This window comes from Chaetodon auriga, chromosome 1 (assembly GCF_051107435.1).
Source record: "Chaetodon auriga isolate fChaAug3 chromosome 1, fChaAug3.hap1, whole genome shotgun sequence".
Lineage (NCBI taxonomy): Eukaryota > Metazoa > Chordata > Actinopteri > Chaetodontiformes > Chaetodontidae > Chaetodon > Chaetodon auriga.
In genome coordinates this window covers 2782607-2802941 of record NC_135074.1, presented here as the reverse complement: position 1 = coordinate 2802941, position 20335 = coordinate 2782607, and the positions used below count along the sequence as shown (strand labels likewise).

General features: G+C 41.3%; 1 protein-coding gene across 1 annotated transcript; it reads right to left on the bottom strand.

The window, feature by feature from the left end:
* Positions 1-13722: 13722 nt before the first annotated feature.
* Positions 13723-19459, bottom strand: mex3b (mex-3 RNA binding family member B). The gene is made up of 2 exons (XM_076728670.1): positions 18838-19459; positions 13723-17006 (listed from the first exon to the last, which is right to left on the bottom strand). The coding sequence occupies exons 1-2, from the start codon at positions 19058-19060 to the stop codon at positions 15601-15603; spliced, it is 1629 nt and encodes a 542-aa protein (XP_076584785.1). The 5' UTR covers positions 19061-19459; the 3' UTR covers positions 13723-15600.
* Between the last annotated feature and the right edge of the window lie 876 nt (positions 19460-20335).

Here is a 20335-nt window from a genome sequence, read left to right as displayed (position 1 = left end):
TCTATAGTTCCAGGTTGTTAGAACTGGGCTCTTTTATTTGCAGTTGTCATCAAGGAACAGAAGAATAATAAACTATTAAAAGAGCAGATAAAGCATAAAAAACAATCATAATAAAAAGATGCTAATAATAATTGGACCCTCGTGACCTGGCCACCCTCAGTGGCCACATGAGGTCTCCTACCATACCACCTTAAAAACACCCTCCCACCACTCATTTATTCATTTTCTATCTTATCTCTCCCTTTTCCTTTCTCTTTTGCTACTTTTCTATTTCTTTGCAGACAACTACATCCACCACACATGCAGACACACACACCCACACAAGTCATGTACAAAGTTACCCACAGCACTCATGTTTTTAGTTCACACACTAGCACTACTTTTCATTGTCAGTTATGATTGAAATTGTGAGTTGTGTTCCACTTATTTTAATATTATGTTTTCCATATAAAAATGGAAAAACGGAAAACTGTGAATCTCACTCATAATCAGACTTGAAGATTCCACCTGTGCAGATTCAGGAACATAATATGGACAGCATTTTTATACAGTGAGTCCCTTATATGACCTTAAATGCCTGAGATAATATACCAAACCATACTGAAACCACCGGTTGCATCTTTGAGTAAGATGTTTCAATTTAAATTTTTGTTTTTTCTTTCCTACTGCCTTTCTCCAATGTCTCCATACAGGGAGATTTCTGAAGCTATAATTTAGTTATACTTCAAACCAAATCTTTAAAAGCAGCTCCCTAATTTACAGTTTGATTTAAAAAAAATCTATTTAAAAGCAATTTCCTAAGACAGCTAGATACTGTAGTTCCTCCTCAAATGTTACTGAATCAGGAGGAAATGCATTTGTTGGGGACTATTTTCAGCTGTGGATTATTCTGCATTTGGTTTTGGTTGGTTTTGGTTCTCGGGTGCAGTGACTCCCAACGCAGGGGTTTGGACACCCCATTAGGTTGCAAGATAAATTTGATGTGTAAAGCAATTATAAACAACATAGGAAAGAAGAAGCAGAACCAAGCCTGATGGTTCTTAATTTTCACTATTTCAGGGCTTCTAAAACATCAAAATGAAGCAAGATGAGAAAGGAACGTGACTGATTGGTGACCTGCTCACAGCTCAGGAATCCTTCCCTTAATGATGGTCACAGGCAGGCATTGTCTCGCTGTAGATGAAAATTCACAAGCTCAATTTGAAGTTATTATGATTCTTCACTTGGGGACCACGAATGTCTATGAAAAATCATCCTTCCACTGACTGATTGACTCAAGTTAGTTATTAATCCTTGACATTTGCAAAAATGAACATTCTCCCATAGAATTTGCTGACAAGGAAATGGAGTAGCTTTGAAGGAGGTGCGCTGTCCACCAGGTATACTGAAAATCTGAAGTGTTCAGTTCATCAGAGATGTTTGTTCAAGTCAAGAGGATAGCAAAAGAAAGAGTGCTCGCTTTGTGAGATGTGACACAGCTCAATTCTGTCTCCAGCCTGCAGACTCACTTTGACCCACTAGGAGAGTGTTGCATGTTGAATTGTGCTGGCCATTTGCATTACTTAAATTCCACTCAATTTACTGCAACAAGCTATGTCACTGACACCCATACAAGCATATAAAACACTTTTTTATTTACATCAATCAATTAGTCAATCTTTATTTTTCACAGTATCTTTCATAGTGCTATACACATGATAATAGGACAGAAATGAAACAATGTGAGACTAATGCACACAAGAAATAAAAATGATCCATCCACTGTTGAGGGTGTTGTATGTCTGACTGAGTCAATATAATCTAAAGTGTGTGTTTGTGGTAATGAAGGAACATGTCACCCATTGCAACATTGATGTATTTTTAATAGGGAGACGATATATCAGGCTTTGATACAATCATAGTACTTGTGAAAACTAGTACATACATTATAGTGATGTAAAGGCAGAAGTGAAGTAATGTAATCCTAATAATGGTCGAATAAAGCGCAATCATAGATAATTGACTGATAGATGATAGATGACTGTAAAGGATCATGCCAGCTTCTCTTCACATTACCAAACCTGAGATCAAGTTTAATCCAACACTAAATTATTTTTATTTTAGTGGGACTAACATGTCAGCAACACATTTCTGTGATCTAACCAAGGAGTATGACCCCAATATAATGATAGGCTGGGGATGTAGCCGTTGGGTTTACACCATACACATCAAAGTGCTGAAACGACTGTGCAGACGTCTGCCAATGAACAGGCCGCAGCTTATACTGTACTGTAAAATTACAAACCATGTGACGTCTCAGTCTTGAAAGAATTAACAGAGGCTGCCTGCAGGCATGCATCACTTTGGCATGCAATGGATACATGTATGGATAAAAGTCTGCCTGACTCTGGCCAGCAAGGGCAAAGAGAGATATGTTTCAGAGGAGATACAAAAGGAGCAGACTGAGCCACAGAAAAGAAAAGTAAGAAAAGAGTTAAGAATGACAAATGGAAAGGCTAAAATACTCCACAGACAGATTAAGATTAACAGATTAATTTAAGACTTCATGGAATGAACTTCATAGCGTCATAGCAAAATAAATCTTTGCTGGACATTTGACAAACTAATAAAATAAGTAATGCTACACTTCAAGAATAGTTCAATGTGTTTTTTTCAGGTAATGAGACGAAAAGATCAACAGCAGTATTTGATGTCTTAAATGTATTCATGTATTACGTAATGAGTCAGGACATGGTTTTCCTGACTTAGCATATAAACTAGAGGCAGGAAGAAACAGCCAGCCTGACTCTGTCCAAAGTTCAAAAATACTTCTACCAACAAGGCTTTCATTAAATAACATCACAGTTTTTGAGTTGTTCAGGAGTTTCAACCACATTTCTCAAGACCATGAGAAAGCTTCAGAAAACTCATTTAACTCTTCAGATTACCTTAAATCAAAAACGAAATATTATGTTCACCTCATCTTATTTACACAATGTATCACATGTATTTAACATATATATGAACGGGAGAGTTATGCAGGTCTAGCTCTTTCTTCCTCCTCTTATACTAATCTAGGATACTCATGTTGAGGACTGCTCCATAACCAATGCACAGACATAAGATTGATAGTGATGTTCTCTTGGAAAAACGATGATTTCCCAAAACGTTAAACTATCCTTTGAAATCATGTTGACCTAATCCTTGCATCAACATTCATGAGTACACCATAAAGCTGTTATGAAGCTCCCCATCAGGCATTGTGAATGTGTATTCAAAACTGATGGCAGAAAACCAGGAGAGAGAAATAGAAATTGCTGTGCCCCAAAAGACTGTCCCACTCTATCAGTCTAATTTCATCTAATCTAATTCCATCCATCAAAGGTGTAAATGCAGCAGTAGAGGGACAGACTGGATATTTTTATATTCTGCTTGCTGCCATGTTGTGACTGAACCAGCAACAGTAATGGCATTTGCATACAGCCCTTCTACCAGGACAGAGTTCAGCTCACATCTTGTGAGTATGGGCAACGATCATACTGTAGTCAGCCACAACACAAGAAACATTTGGAGGGAACTTAAATGTGGCATTTTAGCATATATAAGGAGGGGTAAATGTAGAGGTAATTAAAAAAAAAGGCATATAACATGTAATGATTTGCTTCCATTAAGAGACTCTCACAGGAGTGCATCTTTCCTCCCACATATAGAGTTCTCTCACTATTTGTGTGTGTGTGTGTGTGTTTGTGTGTGGGTGGTGGTGATGGTGGTAGGGGGGTGAGAGGTGAAACTGGCAGGGAGACAGAGGTCGCCACTCTGTGCGTGTGTGTGCGTGTGTGTGTGTGTGTAAGTGTGTGCAGAGATATAGAGACAGAGGGCAGACGTTGGCCTGGTATGTCTCCGCAGATACACACTCTGTCTGGCATAATAAAGACCATGTGGAGTCAGACAAACTGTGACCGCTGTGCTCTGTGAAGGATAAAAATCTATTATGCACATAGAGGCAGGCACGCAAACACACACACACACACACACACACACACACACACACACACACACACACACGCACACAATTCTACACACACAAAGACACATATAGAGAGAGAGAAAAAGACACAGGGAGAGAAAGAGAAAGAAGCAGAGGAAGAGAGAGGAGAGGGAGGAGAGGGAGGAAGAGACGTGCCTCAAAACCCTGCTCATTTATAATACATATGCTGAGCTTGGGCTTTGAACAACAAACCCAGTTCCCTCCCTCCTCCTCCTCCCTTAGCAGTGGAGGGGAAAACCCACAGCCTGATCTGACTGCTTCTTACAGGCAGGGACATGCTGGAGGAGAAGGTTTAACCATTGTGAGGTTTTGAAGTCAGCTCATATGGACCACACAGAATACCTAATATCAGATTCTGCATATAAAGATTAGAGTGAAATATATGCAAACATATTTTTTTGTCTAATCTTTGCTCTGTATGAGTGCTGAAGAACAACACAGAAGTACATGTCCCACATCATCTGATGTCAGAAGTCAGATGGGGCAAGAAGTTTAAGTAGTTAGATGATCAGAGAGATTGTTAACAAAGGCACAGGTTAGCCAAACTTATTGAGAAGACATCAGAAATGTGAACAGTAATATCATTACCCAAATTATATGTTGTAAATATCCATTACAGAACAACTTCCTAGGTCAACGTCAGCCCTCTTTAGTCTACTGTATAGCTTTCCCATTCAAACCTGCTGGGGAGACACAACTCAAGGTGTCCTGATGAACCTAGAGTAGAATGCAAGTATAGTAAAAGACTGCAGTAGAACATTAAAGTGATGGACATGCAGCTCAAAGTTATTCCATTACCTGATGTTTCAGCAACGTGTCCTTGTCAGAGTTAAACAGAAAGATTTATTTGTTTTATAGAGATGATTTTATACCTCCTTGCCCCATAAGTAAAAGACACGTTGACATCCTTTAAGTCAAAATGTTGTCATGCTCTGCCTTAAATTTGGCCTACTGTACTTACCTTATAGTCAGTGATTTTCTATATTAGCAGCTATATTGTTGCTTTTTATTTCTTACTGACCATGCACTTTTCAGGCTAATACAATGTGGCCACACTCTGTCTCTTTTGCTCCTCCCCCTGGGCATTAGGTGTACTATCAACAACTACTACTTGCAACACATATATGTATATGCATGGACTCACAGGACAACGGACAAGGACAACGGGCAGACTCAGGTACTGAAGGTGATTCATTTCTTATTAAATTGCATTTGAAAATAATTAAACCACACAAGTGGCTTGTGTGAGAGTGAGGCTTTATGCAACAAAATGGCCTTGAACTGCAGCAAGACACGGTGTCAGAAATTGCACTGTGGGAAGATCATCAGCTGCTTCTCAATTATATTTTTAATGTTTTAACCCATTGATCATAATTGCCGCTTTTACTAGTTTTATACTATTTATCACAGCTCTTTTGTTTTTTGAGACATCCCTGCTTGCATTCTTATTAGGTTACACTTTCTTTACTGTTGCTGCTACTGCTTGCCTAGGCTCGTTGTTAGCTTGGTGGGTAAGCTAACAAAATAACTATGGCCTGTGAGGGTGATATACTCAAGAAAGCTAACAAAAAGGAGGATATTCGACAGCTTTATGATGAACTGCAGAAAAAAGACTCTTTAGGCAATACTTGTCCAGGGCCTTCCTCCTGCTCGACATATAACCATCAGTTGTCTTGGGACGAAGTGGTGTTCTGCAAACACTATGGCTTTCCCACCATTGGTAGCTAGCAGCCTTCTGGTGGCTTGCTGTTCCTCTGTGAGGCTCGCCTACTCAGAGACCCCATCTACAGTCAGTGACCTCAACACACAATGAGGAAACAGGTTATTCAGTCTCCTGTCATGAGAACCCACAGCCATCATGTCCTTGTCCCCTCTATCCCCCAACCATGTAAATAGTGGGGAATTCCATAATCAGCAGCCACTCAACATTTCCATGGACCCACGGTCCCTGTCATCCTGGATAAACTCCCGGGGCTGCTGTGCTCACCCCCATCCTCTATAATTCATGTGATTGTCCATTTGGGGAAAAACTGTGACTTTAATGACCTTTTAAGCTTTTTAAGTACTTGTGGAAAGTCTGTTTTTATTTCTGGTCCTGTTCCCACATTGGCCTGTATAGCGGGGCTAACCCTCAATCTCCACTCTTGGCCATGTCCGCCTGCAGAGCACAATATAGGTTTTATTGACCATTTTAATCTGTTTTGAGATTGTTTCTCCCTCTTTTGGTCTGACGGAGTCCATCCCATCTGGCTGGGAGGCTGCATGCTAAAGGCTAACTTGCAACATGCAATGTACAATGAAAGAATTGGATTTGAACACTCACCTGGCCTGTTCCTCCTTAGTCATCCCCAGTACTCTGCACATCATCATTTATTAAAATGATTGACTTTTACTTGTCTCCAGTTTCGTCTGTCTGAATTGTGGCAACCTTTAAACACCAAACATAACAATTAGAAACCCCACACTATGAATTGCTTTGCCTAGTGAACTCAGACACACTAAGTCTCTGGCTTCTTTTAAATGTCTTCTTAAAACTTTTCTCTTTTTGAAAGCTTTTGGAAATATTTGATATATGTTTTATTTATTTTCTTATTCAATTTATTTGATCTTATCCAGTTAATTTTATTGTCTTTTCTTCCTCTGTGTCCATGTCCTATGCCTTTTTCTCATTTGATCTGCCTTGTGTTTTCTTTTTCTTTTGTAAAGAACTTTATAACATTGTCAAAAACAGTATTGTATAAATAAAGCTTATTATTATATTATAATTAGATATGTATAGCAGAACTACAGATCCTAAGATCTCAGTAATTATTTCAGTGAAATTATGTCTTCATTAACAAATAGTGGCTTAAACAAAGTAACACCAAGTTGTAATAAATTCAAAATCTTTAAGAAGCAAATGCTGAGGTAAAGGGCTCACTGTTTTGCCCTCATCTTCGTTGTTATAACCTGTATTTTGCACAAAAAGCTGGATGTGCGAGAGCTGTTTGTTGGGAAAAAGTGTGTTTAAATGGGTGAATCACATCAAGTAATGCTAGACTACAGAGTGGTGACAAGCTGGGAGTGCAGCATGAATAAAATATAGACATTCACTCTGCAAAGGCATGTAGGAAGATTTTGTGTGTGTGTGTGTGTGTGTGTGTGTGTGTGTGTGTGTGTGTGTAGGGGTGTGTAGGGGTGTGTACGTGTCTGTATGTGTGTGTGTGTGTGCGTCTGTGTGCATACGTGTATGTCCAAATGGAGATCCATTAAACACGAGATGTAGGTCAAAGCATGGAAGATGCCAGACATGCTCTGTTGTTCCTCTACTGTTAACACAGACTGGCACACCAGACATGTTCGTCTGCAGCCAAATGCTCAGCCAGATGGAACTTTTTAAAATATACACCATGGATGAAGAGTTGTCATCTCACTCTGTTCAAGTCTATCCAACTGATGGCTCAAAGATCAAGCCTGCCATTCTCGCTCTACTCTGTATGTACCCATAGAAGAGGTACTACACGCTTGAAAGGACGATTCACACCAATTTCATTTACTAGCTTTTATCATCTGTCTCACAGAACAAATACTTCAGCCTTTATAAATGTGTCACTCAGAGCATCACACTGTTCACAGCATTTCACTTTTCACGTCCACCTATCTGATTCTGACCACCTAACTGTAGTCACTTAATTAATGTAGGAACTATCCGAATCCTTGATGCTCTAATATTTTAAAGCAAGTGGTTGCCTAGATGTAATTTTAGGATTTACTATGTTTACCGTTATCTAAATGTATGGGGTATTTGGACAGCAGTAAGGATGGTGGGACAGCGCAAGATGGGGAGCTGGAAAATTCCCTTATTTTCATATCCCAATGCTGACAGGTATGTATTAGATTACATTAGATTAGATTAGATTAGATTAGATTAGATTAGATTAGATTAGGTTCAGCTTTATTGTCATTGTCAGAGTGCAACTCAGAGACAACAAAATGCAGTTTAGCATCTAACCTTAAGTGGAAATAGTTAAATGACCAAAAAAAAATATAAATACGTGTAAATAGTGCAAGTGGCATGACGTATACACAGTATATACAGTATGAGGTAGGTGCAGGTAGTGCAAGTGATTTCATTCAACCATAAAAACATGTGCAACATGGTATGTAAACAGGTGGCATGTGCAACCAGTATAAGTGGCAGATGGGGTATATATAAAATATAATAAAGTGATATGTGCAGGATGTGCAATATGGCATGGGCTTGGCAATGTTCTTCTTGCTGTAGTCTCTTGGTGTGGAAGAGGGAGGAGACAATGTCAATGGGAGGGTGGTGGGGGGGTTGGAGCGGGGGCCACAAGGTGGTAGAGGGGGTGTCAGTGTCAATGGGAAGGTGGTGGGGGTTGGAGGGGGGGCTGCTGGTGGACAGAGTTCAGCAGGGTAACAGCTCTGGGGAAAAAGCTGTTCCTGTGCCTGCTGGTGCAGGAACGGAGGCTCCTCCTACCAAATGGTAGGGGGGCAAACAGTCCATGGTTGGGGTGGGAGCTGTCACTGCTGATGCTGTGTGCCCTTCTTAGACACCACTTGCGCTGGTGGTCCTTGATGGCAGTTAGCTGGGCACCAGTGATGTACTGGGTGGTTTTCCCCACCCATTGCAGAGCCTTCCACTAGGAGGCTGTGCAGCTGCTGTACCATACTGAAATGCAGCTGTTCAGGATGCTCTCTATGGTGCAGCGGTAGAAGTTGACCAGGATCTGACGAGCCAGGTTAACTTTCCTCAGTCTCCTCAGGAAGTAGAGGCGCTGTTGAGCTTTCTTTATCAAGGTGGAGGAGTTGAGGGTCCAGGAGAGGTCCTCAGAGATGTGGACGCCCAGGAACTTGAAGCTGGAGACACGTTCAACCTCAGCCCTGTCGATGTGAATGGGGGTGTGACTGCAGCCTTTGGTTTTCCTGTACTCCATGATGAGCTCTTTGGTCGTCTTGGTGTTGAGGGTCAGGTTGTTGTCGGCGCACCACATCACCAGCTGCTGAATCTCATCCCTGTAGGCTGACTCGTTGTTGTTGAATCATAGTAATGTGGACTCATTCCTTGGACCATGAAAATTTGTATTGGATCTATATGAGAGGATTTTTTGTGTAACTTACAAGTTACTTCCATGTTGTCCTGACGTTAAAATCAAGAATTTATGATCAACTACTCATGCATATATTGAGCACTGAAAAAACGAAATATTAGGGTCAGGTGTGATCAATTAGGGTTGTTCTCCAAGATCAGAGACACCTGTTTAACAGTGATAAGAAGATAAGAAATCTGGCTGCAAAGCAATTCTTCAGAGCCTTGAGGATGGCCAAATCCTTACACCAGAACAGCTGTGTCAATGGTACAACACCCTTGTCAAGAATGTAAAGTTTGCCTTTGTGCCAAAGGACACCATGGAGAAACCAAGAAAGAGCTTGAGCCATGGTTCAATGTTGCTACGGCCATCCAAGGTACACAAGACAACCATTGCTTCATGCCTCAGGGACACAGCAAACTGAGGATCAGTCGATGTCTGGTGATGAGACATTCTTCATCTCAGAGTCTCCACAAGCCCCACAACAGGAGATCCAGGTGGTCATTATGTCACTTGTATGATGACAAGTAGTGACTGGGATTCTTCATTGACTTGACTGAAGAGGACAAGAATGTGATGAAAAAATGTATGCACCCAAGCTGGGCCAGCAGCATCCTTTAAGTGGCCTTCAACAGATGATTTGTGTAGGATGCCAACTGTATTTGTTCTGTCTGCTATCCCAGCTCCAGCTATGATTGGCAGGAGAACACTGTACAACCTGGACATGAAGACCACCAGAGACATTGAAATGGCTTTTGAGCGCTTCCTTTCTACAAATAAGTACAATTGATTGAGGAATAATCACATTTTGCATTATTGTTTTCCTTTGTTACTTGTAGGGCTGCATTCATCTCTACATTATTTGCAAAATTGTTACATCGCAGTGATGTGTTTAATTAAACATTACCCCCTGCAAAGTGGCACACAGCACAAGTGCCATTGTTAGTTTCCAACAAACACAATTGCTTAAATGCCCAATCTGTGAGCCTATGGATGTGTTGATCTTAAAGAAGAGGTTTAGTCAGGTGCATTGTTGGCACATTGCTATCTTAAAGTAGCAGAAAGCGATTGTGCCATTGAATAAATGGCACAATCGCAAATAGGGCAGTAAGTATTATGAGTAAGTTTATCATTTCAGTTTCTGTCTTCATTGCTCATTACAGGTCTATGCATCAGTAGTCCATTGGGCATAATATGACTCGTATCTTGTTCAATTCAAATATGAAGACAGAATTGAAGAAACCTGTAGCTGTGTGCACAAAATGCCCTCATACAGCCCCTTTCATACAAATTTTAATGGTCCTAGAAATCCACACCACCATTTCAGCATCTGAAATTGGTATCAAATTGCAACCTTGGCTTGTCATTCTTACTTTATTTTACACTCTGATCAATCATCAAACATTATGGTTTTTGCAAGAAATATGGAAAGGTTCATAAGTATAAATGCTGGGGGACTGCCTGGGGCCCCAAAATCATCCATTTGCTCTTTTTTTCCATTTTCAAGGGCCACTAATGTAATATATGACATCTTCTTGTGCTTTTCAATCATTTGAATATGTTGCATGCAATTTTGTCAATGCCCCCACCAAATTACATGGCTCTAGGAGTTGTATTTCTGAAGATACTCTAATAGAGAGCGAAATGACAAACATCCCAGGAGCAAAGAAGAACTATGTAATTCTCGAAATTCAGTAAAAGTACTTTACAGAGTTTACTTTTTGGTATCAAAAAGAATATGTGTAAAGCTTGTAAAAATTCTAAAATGTAAGCAAAACCTCTATCTAATTTGACACAGAATGACCCTAATGTGAAACCCGAGACATTTAGCACACTGTTTTGCGCTATTTCTCAAATTAGTCGAACTAGTAAAAGCTGGCTGCTGTGGTTTAGCTTCAGTTTGAAGGAATGGTTACAGTTTATAGGAGTTCATGGTGATTGCCAGTGTTATTATTAAGGATTTGCAGACTGACACTTGACACCGATAACATCTGAGCAAAATCACGCTAATTCCGAGGCTTTATGACTCCATGTAATAGATTTTAAAAGACAAGAGGAAACGCTATGTATGTTGCTAGTGAGCTACAGCTAGTTAAAGGTTTTGTGTGAATAAACAGACCCTGTAAAAACACTCCAACATAGTGGTGCAACCAAAGCCTCATGAATGCCAACAAATTATGAGTTTTATTATTGTAGCTGAGGAGAGACAGGAAAGGAGAGAGAGAGCAAAGGGCTGTGGGTCTGAATCAAACTTGTGACTGGTGTTAAGGACTCAGCTTTGATACATGGGGCGCTACTAGATGAGTTACCCTCATGCCCCAGTTTTATCTTTATTAAAATGGCACAGTGGCAATGCTGTTTGAGACAAGACCGCAGTAAATACATATTTTAATTTACAATGCATGTACAACAGCTGCATCATTTGTCAGCATTTCAGAGAGACAGAAGAGAGGAAACCTCTGTAAGACAATACAACGTGGGACAAAGGTGAGTGCAAGAGAAGCTATCTTACTGTGGTGGAATGTTGGCTCTGGATATGCACTGCTGTCATGTGGTTTATTCCAAGCATTACTTCAAGGTTTTAATGACTCATTAGCAAGGGTGGAAAAAAAGATGACTACTAAGTTACAGGAGACTTTTTCTTCTTTAGATTCATTTGAGATTTGATGCAGGTTATTCTCATCACACAAGTTATCTTATAATACTACACCAAAATCTCTAGTGCATATCTTAAATTGTTTGGAAGTTAAGAACTTTTAACAAAAATGATTAAATGAGCCTATGAGGTTACAAAAACTGAAGCAAATGTACAAAAAAGCTACACAGCAGTAATGTGAGTCAGGTCTGTACTGTATGTTATGCATTTCATTCCTTGACTAGGAGAAGCACAGGCCTTCTTTGAGACAATCTTTGACCACTGGAAGCATTATGTGAACTCCATATGTTGTGCACTTGGCTAAAAACACTTGTCAGCTCTTTTCCGCAGTGGTAAGATTGCTTCCTAATAATATGGTTTATAGGGCCAGTTTTTGTGGGCCTGCGTTGGATGTTTCCATTTTAAACTTATCATTAGAGCCGGCTCTCTCCACATTTACTATCTTGCAGCAAAGCATGTGTTTAAACGTCAGTGTTTCCAACAGAACCACATGAGATGAGACTGCACTTCAGCACAAGAGAAGGAGATGGGGAGGGAGGAAAAAGCAAAGAACAGGAACTGTTCTGTTATGACGGACAGAGGAGTATTCTAAGTGATGCCAGTTTTCACACACACACACACACACATGCACGCACGCACGCACGCATGCGCACACACACACACACACACACACAGTTAGCTTTTAACACATCCAGCAGATTGCAGTTAAAATTAAATCAGGGTGTGCACAGGTGACCCAGATGCAGATTTTGACTAATGGCTTTCAAACACCTTTGGAATGCAGGAGTCATAGTTGGTACTTTACTTTTATATTCTATGCATTAGTAAAGGATCAATCAACATGGATTTGGATACAGGATTGAGGCCTGTTTCGTTCAGTCTTTATACTACAGTTCCAAGAGTTCTCTGCTCACTGACAATGCTTTTCCTTGAACCATGGCCTCTTGAACAACATTAACACCACCATAGGACACAAAAACATCCAGTCAGTTATTTCAGGTCAGTTAGCAGCTCCTCAACACCAGAAAGGTTAAACCGTTGTCAGCTGATTGCTGCATGTTCACACCCTCAAAGTCCACTTTCTTTTATCACAGAACAAAACAAAAACTCGCCTCTTCAAGCTAAGTCAGTGATCCATTGTTGCTCTTATATGCCAGGCCTGATATCGTTCATCAAACTCAGGGCTCAAAGTCCTAGAAACCAACTGGTATTTCGACCTTAGCAGAGACAGAGAGAGAGATTTTTCAACAAAACATGCCAAACATTCCCTCAGCCCAGCTTCTAATTTGTGAGGATTTGTAGCTTTCTCTATCTATTTTCAAGTGAATATTTTCAGGTTTTGGACTGTGGCTTAGACAAAAAAAAGTTGATTAATGGAAAAAAGATTACCACTTAAGTTTGTCCTTTAGTGTTGCATATTGCCAAACCAATATTCCCACAATTTACCATAAACACATTGCCACAAAGAAAACATGGGGCCTTTGCCTGCTGTGCATGGTTCATGATCCAGCCACAATAAATTTCTTCTAAAATGTTGCTTTAAAACCTTAATTCCCAATCAACCTTAGTTACAATACAGCATTAAAAAACAACAAAATTAGTATTTAAAATCAGCAAACACCTGATCTAAGTAAGCAACTCTAGGAATCTGATCAAACACTTGCTGCCAACTTTGAGTACACACGGGGGCTGCCACTAACAATTATTTTCATTACCGATTAATCTGCTGATTGTATTTTTCAACAGATCAATTTATGACTGTCTATTAAATGTAGTGTCTGAAAAATGCTCATCACTTCCCTGAGCTGATCTCTTGAAATGTCTAGTTTTGTTTGACCAGCAGTCCAAAACCCAAAGATAATGAGTTTACAAATAAATAAACCAGAGAAAAGCACTGCTGTGAATCTGGGGCCACAAAATGTTTGGAATATTTCTTTACTTCTTTTTTTCTCATAAATGTCTCATAAAACATTTAACTGATTGGCAAACTTGTCTGTGATTTTTTTTTTTCCGGTAACTAATTGTTACAGCTTTACATGAAAGTTTTGAGGAACTGGTGCCACAATAAGGTTGTTTCTCAAAATATGAGAACCAGCTTATTATAAACCAACAGTGAATGACATTCATCAAAGATCACATTTTGTCAAAATTCTCAGTATCACCATTAACCGTTTCATTGGTCCATTACCACCCAGGAGAACCCGATTATTGTCTTTGTACCAGGCTGTATAAGAATAGGTTCACACAGCACTTCTAATTAGTGATAAGGCAGGCCATGTCCCCTCTGTCTGGCCGCCACCACCTACACTCAATAATTAGGCCACCATGATAATCCTGCCACCTCCAAGCTTCCATTAGGAAGCAGAGAGGGGTTAAATGTTCAGAAACTACTAACAATCCTCAACAGCCTCCCTGCTCACTTCTGCCTGTGCTGAACTCCAGCAGAACAGAACCCAACAGGTCAGGAAGAACACGAGAAGCAGACACCCCCTGAATGTACCATTTTTTATTGGACTTATATAGAAATACTTAAAAAAACATGAAGTAGCACCATTACTTAAGTTTTACTTTTTATCATGTATAACTTTAAATGTCAGAAAAATAAAACTCTTGATACATTTTCAAATCTTGTCTCAGCAAATATAATATTAGTATTTGACCATGAGGTTAAAGGCCCTTTATCATAAAATAAAATATACTTTGTTCTTAAATTTTGCTCAATAAAGTACATTTACGCTCAAGTAACTTCACCTACATATACATAAACAAGTGGTAAACAAATGTATTAAAATAGAAATACTAAAACTATAGTGGTGCAACAGAAGCCTGTAATTCCCACTGGAATCTAATTCATACAAATTTTAGAAAGCATAAACAGTTTCTTTGTGTTCAACTTACTAAGTTTTGTACATTTCAATGTTTCATAATAATATAGAATAAAATATGCTTTATATTACTGAATAAAAAATATGCTGGGTGAAGCAGATTTAAAAGACATTTTTTGCTGAACCTATAAAAACTCCATCCCAACAGAATACTGTCAAATGCAATACACATTTTGTGGACTTGGATTTCCTCCCACAGTCGTGTGATATTAAAATAATACAGTGATCAATGCCATAAGGCCATACTAAAAAATAAACAATATTTCAACCCAGCTACAAAAAGTTCACTGAACTTAAATTAAAATATCTGTAAACATCTTTGCAATAAGAAATATAATCTTTCAAGTCAAAAAAGAACAAAATACTTCAATCTGTATTAATGTCATTTAAAACTTTCAACTTGTGGAAATTGATTCTATACACGTAGGATATGTTGTTGCTCTCCCTCACATGGTTTCTGACCTCAAGCTGCAGTATGTTTGTAAGTCAATAGTCCTGTTTGGCTGGAAGCCTTCCATGTTTCCCAGCCATGGCCTCCCCTCTTACTACATTCGATCGGCAAAACTGGAAGGCTCAGCCTGCTAACAGTCTACAGTTTGACCCACGTACCTCTGCCCTGACCCCACTGTGCCTCTTCACTTCATAAATATAGGGTACAATTTACTAGAACTATTGATTACTATGCTGTAATATTTAAAACATGCACTTAGATGTTGAAAATATTTCCCAAAGCTACAGTATATTATAAACAACTACAACTGAGCCCAAAGAGGGTGTCTGTCCCTTCTCCAGGATACTGCAGCCTCTTTCATACAAATGTACTGTATATCTATGTACACTTTCCAAACTGATGATTGGGTGATCCCATTAAAGCAGTATGAAGAGTCTGTTGTTGCTATTGTAGCCAGTCTCGCTGATGAGACTGTCAAAGTGTTACACTTCTTATGAAAATATACGTATAGCCTGAGTGACGCCGGTGTGGCAGACAGGGCATTTGGGCTCGCTCCTCTCACAGATACGATTGGCACATTCCATACAGAAGAGGTTGTGCCCACAAGGGACCAGGGCAGCGATGACCTCGCTCTCAAAGCACACCGAACAGTCACGGCTGCCTTTCCGGCTGGTGCTGGATGAGGTGGAGGAGGAGGAAGAGGAGGAGGACGACGAGGCTGAGGAGTCACATGGAACCCCAGGGAGATGAGGGCCCGGCAGGGAGGCGATAGTGTTGGAGTAACCATTGAAACTGAGCGGGCCTCCACCTGGGTCACTGCGCACCCTCCTGGCTAAAGGGTGCTCGGTGGGGCCTCCAGTGTGGCTGTGGAGAGGAGGTGACAGTCTGGGCTGTGGTGTACAACCATTACCCCTTCTCTGACTCACCACTATCCCATTAGCATTAGTGGAGGTGTTGGTGGAGAACATGGCTGTGGTGGCGGTTGGGGAGCTGCCTCCAGTGGAGGAGGGTGTCATGCGACTATCATACTGGGACCACAGGAGGCCTGGCGGGGCTGGCGTGGGGTCAAACCCAGGCGAGGAGTCAAAAGTCAGATCAGTGCAGTCAGGAGAAATTACCTCACTTCCGTAAACAAACCCGTTGCCATTGGTGTTGACGTTGATGTTGTTGTTATTGTTGTTGCCATTGTTGTTGGTGGTGGTGTAACTGAGTGCAGGGCTGGGAGGGCTGTAGTCGGCCATGCGTGAGCTGTTGTTACCAAAGTAGGAGTCTGTGGATGCGCTGCCCAAGGAGGAGGATGAGTCGTTACGGTAGTTGGAGAAGGGTTTGCGCACTGAGGCGGGGGTCATACTAGCACTGGGCTTGGACCAGAGAGTCGCATGCCCATGCAGGTCAAAACCCACATCTGTCCCATTTGCGTGGAAGTCATTTTCATCCTGGAGTTCAATGAGGCCCCCAGTCCTCATTGCGATATGGGCTTCAATCTCTTCACGTGCTCGGTCCACATTCTCTGGCATCCCAGTCACCTCGAACACTGGCTCTTTGTCTCGGCTGGGTGTCACAATGTAGGTGTGCGTCTGCTGCTGGATGCGCTTGATGGTGGCACCCTTGGGGCCTACAACCAGCCCCACCACACGGTAAGGCACCCGCACCTGAATGGTGGTCTGTCCAGGCAGGTTAGGTGGTCCTGGGACTGGGGTGCCACTCCCATTCAGGCTGGTGTTTTTGTTCCTGGAGGCTCGGATCATGGAGAAGTGCTCAGCAGCAGAGATGATCTCCCTCCTGGCCATAGCCACATCCTCCCTCCTGCCTGTCACCACAAACACAGGCTCCTCGCCTCGAACCGGGGTCTTGATGTAGGTGTTGGTCTTTGCTCGCAGCGCTTTGATCTTGCAACCTAAGGCATGGAAGCATAATGCAAAAGTGAGGGCACGTTACACAATAACAAAAGTTTGAAATATGTCATGTGTTAAACTATTTATTATGAACTATTCAAAACAGCTGCTGGGTGTTCATCATTGCAAAAGGCTAGTGGCTTCAGAAATTGGGTGAAACCACCTTTTTGGAGAAGAACAAATTCAAACCACATGCTGTACTACCATGAACATGCAGCAGCACTAAAATAACTCACACAAGAAGACTTTATGATAATCCTTGTTTCATTAACTACAATATAGATGACATCTAAATCAGCTGTTCTTAGACTTGAGTCTTGTTCTATTCTATCTGCATAGTGGGGAAAAGCTACTTATGCACTTCTTAGTCTGGCGCTGGTTCATAAAGTTGGATTCCAACACCCTCAAGCACATACACACATCACTTCATGATCAAAATGGGACCAGCTGAGGAAACAGCCACAGAAGAATGACACAATTAGCAGAGCAAAGCCAGCTGAGTGGGACACGGTAATGTAACCAGGGACCTAGAGGAGGGTAAAACCACCTAAAGACAGTATACACAACCAATTGAAATGTTTGACACCAATTTATAATGAGCAAGTATCAAATTGATGTAGGTTAAATGAGGACAGGGTCTCTTTTATGGGGTTTTAAAATAATCCCAGAGCTCATGGTTAATCCACATTAATTTATTCCCCATATACTGTCTAACCTTACAAAGGAGGATGGTTGGTGGAAAAGGTTACCTAAATACATACACATATGTCCCACTGTCGCTTTAAGGTTGAGGCTGGGAGTTAGTGGATCCTTACAGTTACTTTGTTTTTCTGGGAACAACAGCAGCAGGAGCAGCAGCAGCAGTATTGCAGGGAGGGGAAAAGATTCCGCATATGTAACCAGGCACCAGTACCGCCCTGCAGCCCTACAGCTGGAGGACTGTGTTAGCAAGGTCTGTGCCGCTATGGGCGTCTGCTGCCTGTACCACAGTAAGATCACGACCGTTAGCCTAATTTGATCCTGCACTGCTCATCATCATAATCGGAATCGATTTGCAAGCAGCTTCTCAACAAAGCAAGACACACATCTGGGGTCAGCGAGTGCCAGCGCTCCCTCTGGGCTCTCAGCTCGGTGACCTACATGTCCTAATTTACCAGATAATGATGAAACTAACCTGTTATGTCAGCGGTCATCGCTTCACATTAAGTGTTTTTTTTTTCTTTTTTTAATTTAATTTAGATTAAGGGAGTTCACGGAGCTCCGGTACGTGTCGGTCCCTTTCATCAAAACTCCATTCAAAATTCTAACAATTTAATGTGCCTTTGCTTGCCTACAAAAGTATGCACACCATGAAATACGACTTAATGTCTTATCAGAGGTGGTACATGGTACTCTTTAAATCAGCATAGACAGAATCATCCCAATCGGCACTTTTTTCACGTAATTGTCAACTTCTTGAATAGATTCATGCTTCCGCCCACCACTGTGCATATCTAGAGGAACAGTGTATAACAGTAACAAAGTTGACGTGTTATTGAATCGCTGTGCCGAATTCACGTTCGGCTTCTCTATATAATTAGACATATTTAGCCTACATATTTAAATGTGATAAAGAAGCCCTGTTTAAGCCCTAGTGCAGACAAGCAAGACTGTGTAAACACAATGCATGCAGTATTTGAGTGTGCTGGCATTTTGTTCCTCCCACACAGAATATCTCGGGACGTGCTCATACCTGAAGTGTTTGGGTGCATGGCCGTCCCTGTACTGCACAGCTGCATGACATGAATATATATATATATATGCTAAAATGTGTAGAAACACTGAAACACACACCCTGTCTGCCCACAATCTCAGCCACATGCTCGGAGCTGGGAACCGGGACGCATTCGGTCATGTTGACGCTCTTTTTCCGGGGCTCCTGGTTGTTGTCGTACAGTGGGTTCTCGTCGTTGTCCAAGCCAAGCAAGGAGAGCTGATCCAGGGCGATCTGCAAGGCTCTCTGGTCGTCCAGTGCATCTCCCTGAACGCTGCTCTCTGCGAAGAGCGAGCTGGGCATCTTTGCGACTGTGCAGCGTTGCGGGATCGGATAAAAGGCAAAAGGAAGGAGGGTAAAAAAAAAAAAGGGAGTGATCTGGGGAGAAAGAAAGGAGAGAGGAGGAGGGGAGAGGCACCGCACCCGGTTTTCAGAGACAACTGGTCAGTGCAAATAAATCAGAGCGGCTGAGGGGGGAAAGAAAAACAGTGCAAGGAGCTACAAAAAGCATCCACCCCCTTTGTTTTCCCGATAGAAACCGGATGTCCCGGTCCGAGCCGATCCGGGCTGTGCTGTTGCACGGAAAAGACAGCGGAGAAAAAGCGTGTTTATTCCAGAGCCGGCGGTGGGGATAGTAATAATATTCCTTCCTGACAAAAAGCCCCTCCCCGGCTGGCTTCCCTTAGGTCCTCTGTTGCTTCTGTCTGAGTCCTTGCAGCAGAGCCAGACGGAGATGTTCGGGTGACGTCATCATTTGGGCAGGGACGATGCGGTGCTGTGAGGTCATTTGCATATCCGCGAGCCGATTGGCGGGACGGGCGAGAACTGGGCGGAGCTGTGTCTGAAGACACGCCCGCCTCTTTGTTGTCAGTTTCTGTCTTTGTCTCTCACTCCCTGTCTGTGTGTTTGCTCTTCATTCACACAGTTCTTTAAGATGTTTTGTTGGCATAAAATATATAGTATGAACTGCCATGAACAAGAATGGATATTATGAGAAGTGAGACGATCAATAAATCAATTGGCATATTTATGACACACATAATCTGTAATCTGTTTTTTCCTCCAGGTACCATTTGTCCTGTCTCAAACTTGTTAGGTACTGGGATACAGCATGTTCAGAAATATTACATATTGCATATAATAACATTACATATTATTACTGTACTGTATTACTGTATGTTAGCATGCCTGTTTGGCCCACAGCGGCCACATGCTGTAGCCCAAGAACAGTTAGAACATAAAGAGCATGGGATGATACAAGCTGCTCTTTCACAATATTTTAGAATCAAAAAAACGTATTTTTCAAATAAACTGACTTGTTTAGACAAATTGAAGGACTAAGTATTCCATGCCTGGTTGCAAAAAAAATCATCCTCTATTTAAGCTAAATAAACTACATGTAAAGGAGATATGTTTTCTCATTGCAACAACATAGTCATTTTAATTTCCCCTAAGTCAAGTATTCTTGTGTGTCAGCAGTACTCATGATGAGTTTAAAATATTTTCATGTTACTATCACTTAAGTGTTCTGATAATGTCACTTTCCTACAGAATTTTTAAACATTTATTATACAGTGG

What these genes read in the sequence shown, in the direction of transcription:
- mex3b (XM_076728670.1), bottom strand. Translation starts at nt 19,060, where the DNA reads ATGCCCAGCTCGCTCTTCGCAGAGAGCAGCGTTCAGGGAGATGCACTG. An exon ending in TGAGATTGTGGGCAGACAGG is followed by an intron (nt 17,007 to 18,837) that starts GTGTGTGTTTCA and finishes TCCATGCCTTAG; the next exon opens with GTTGCAAGATCAAAGCGCTG.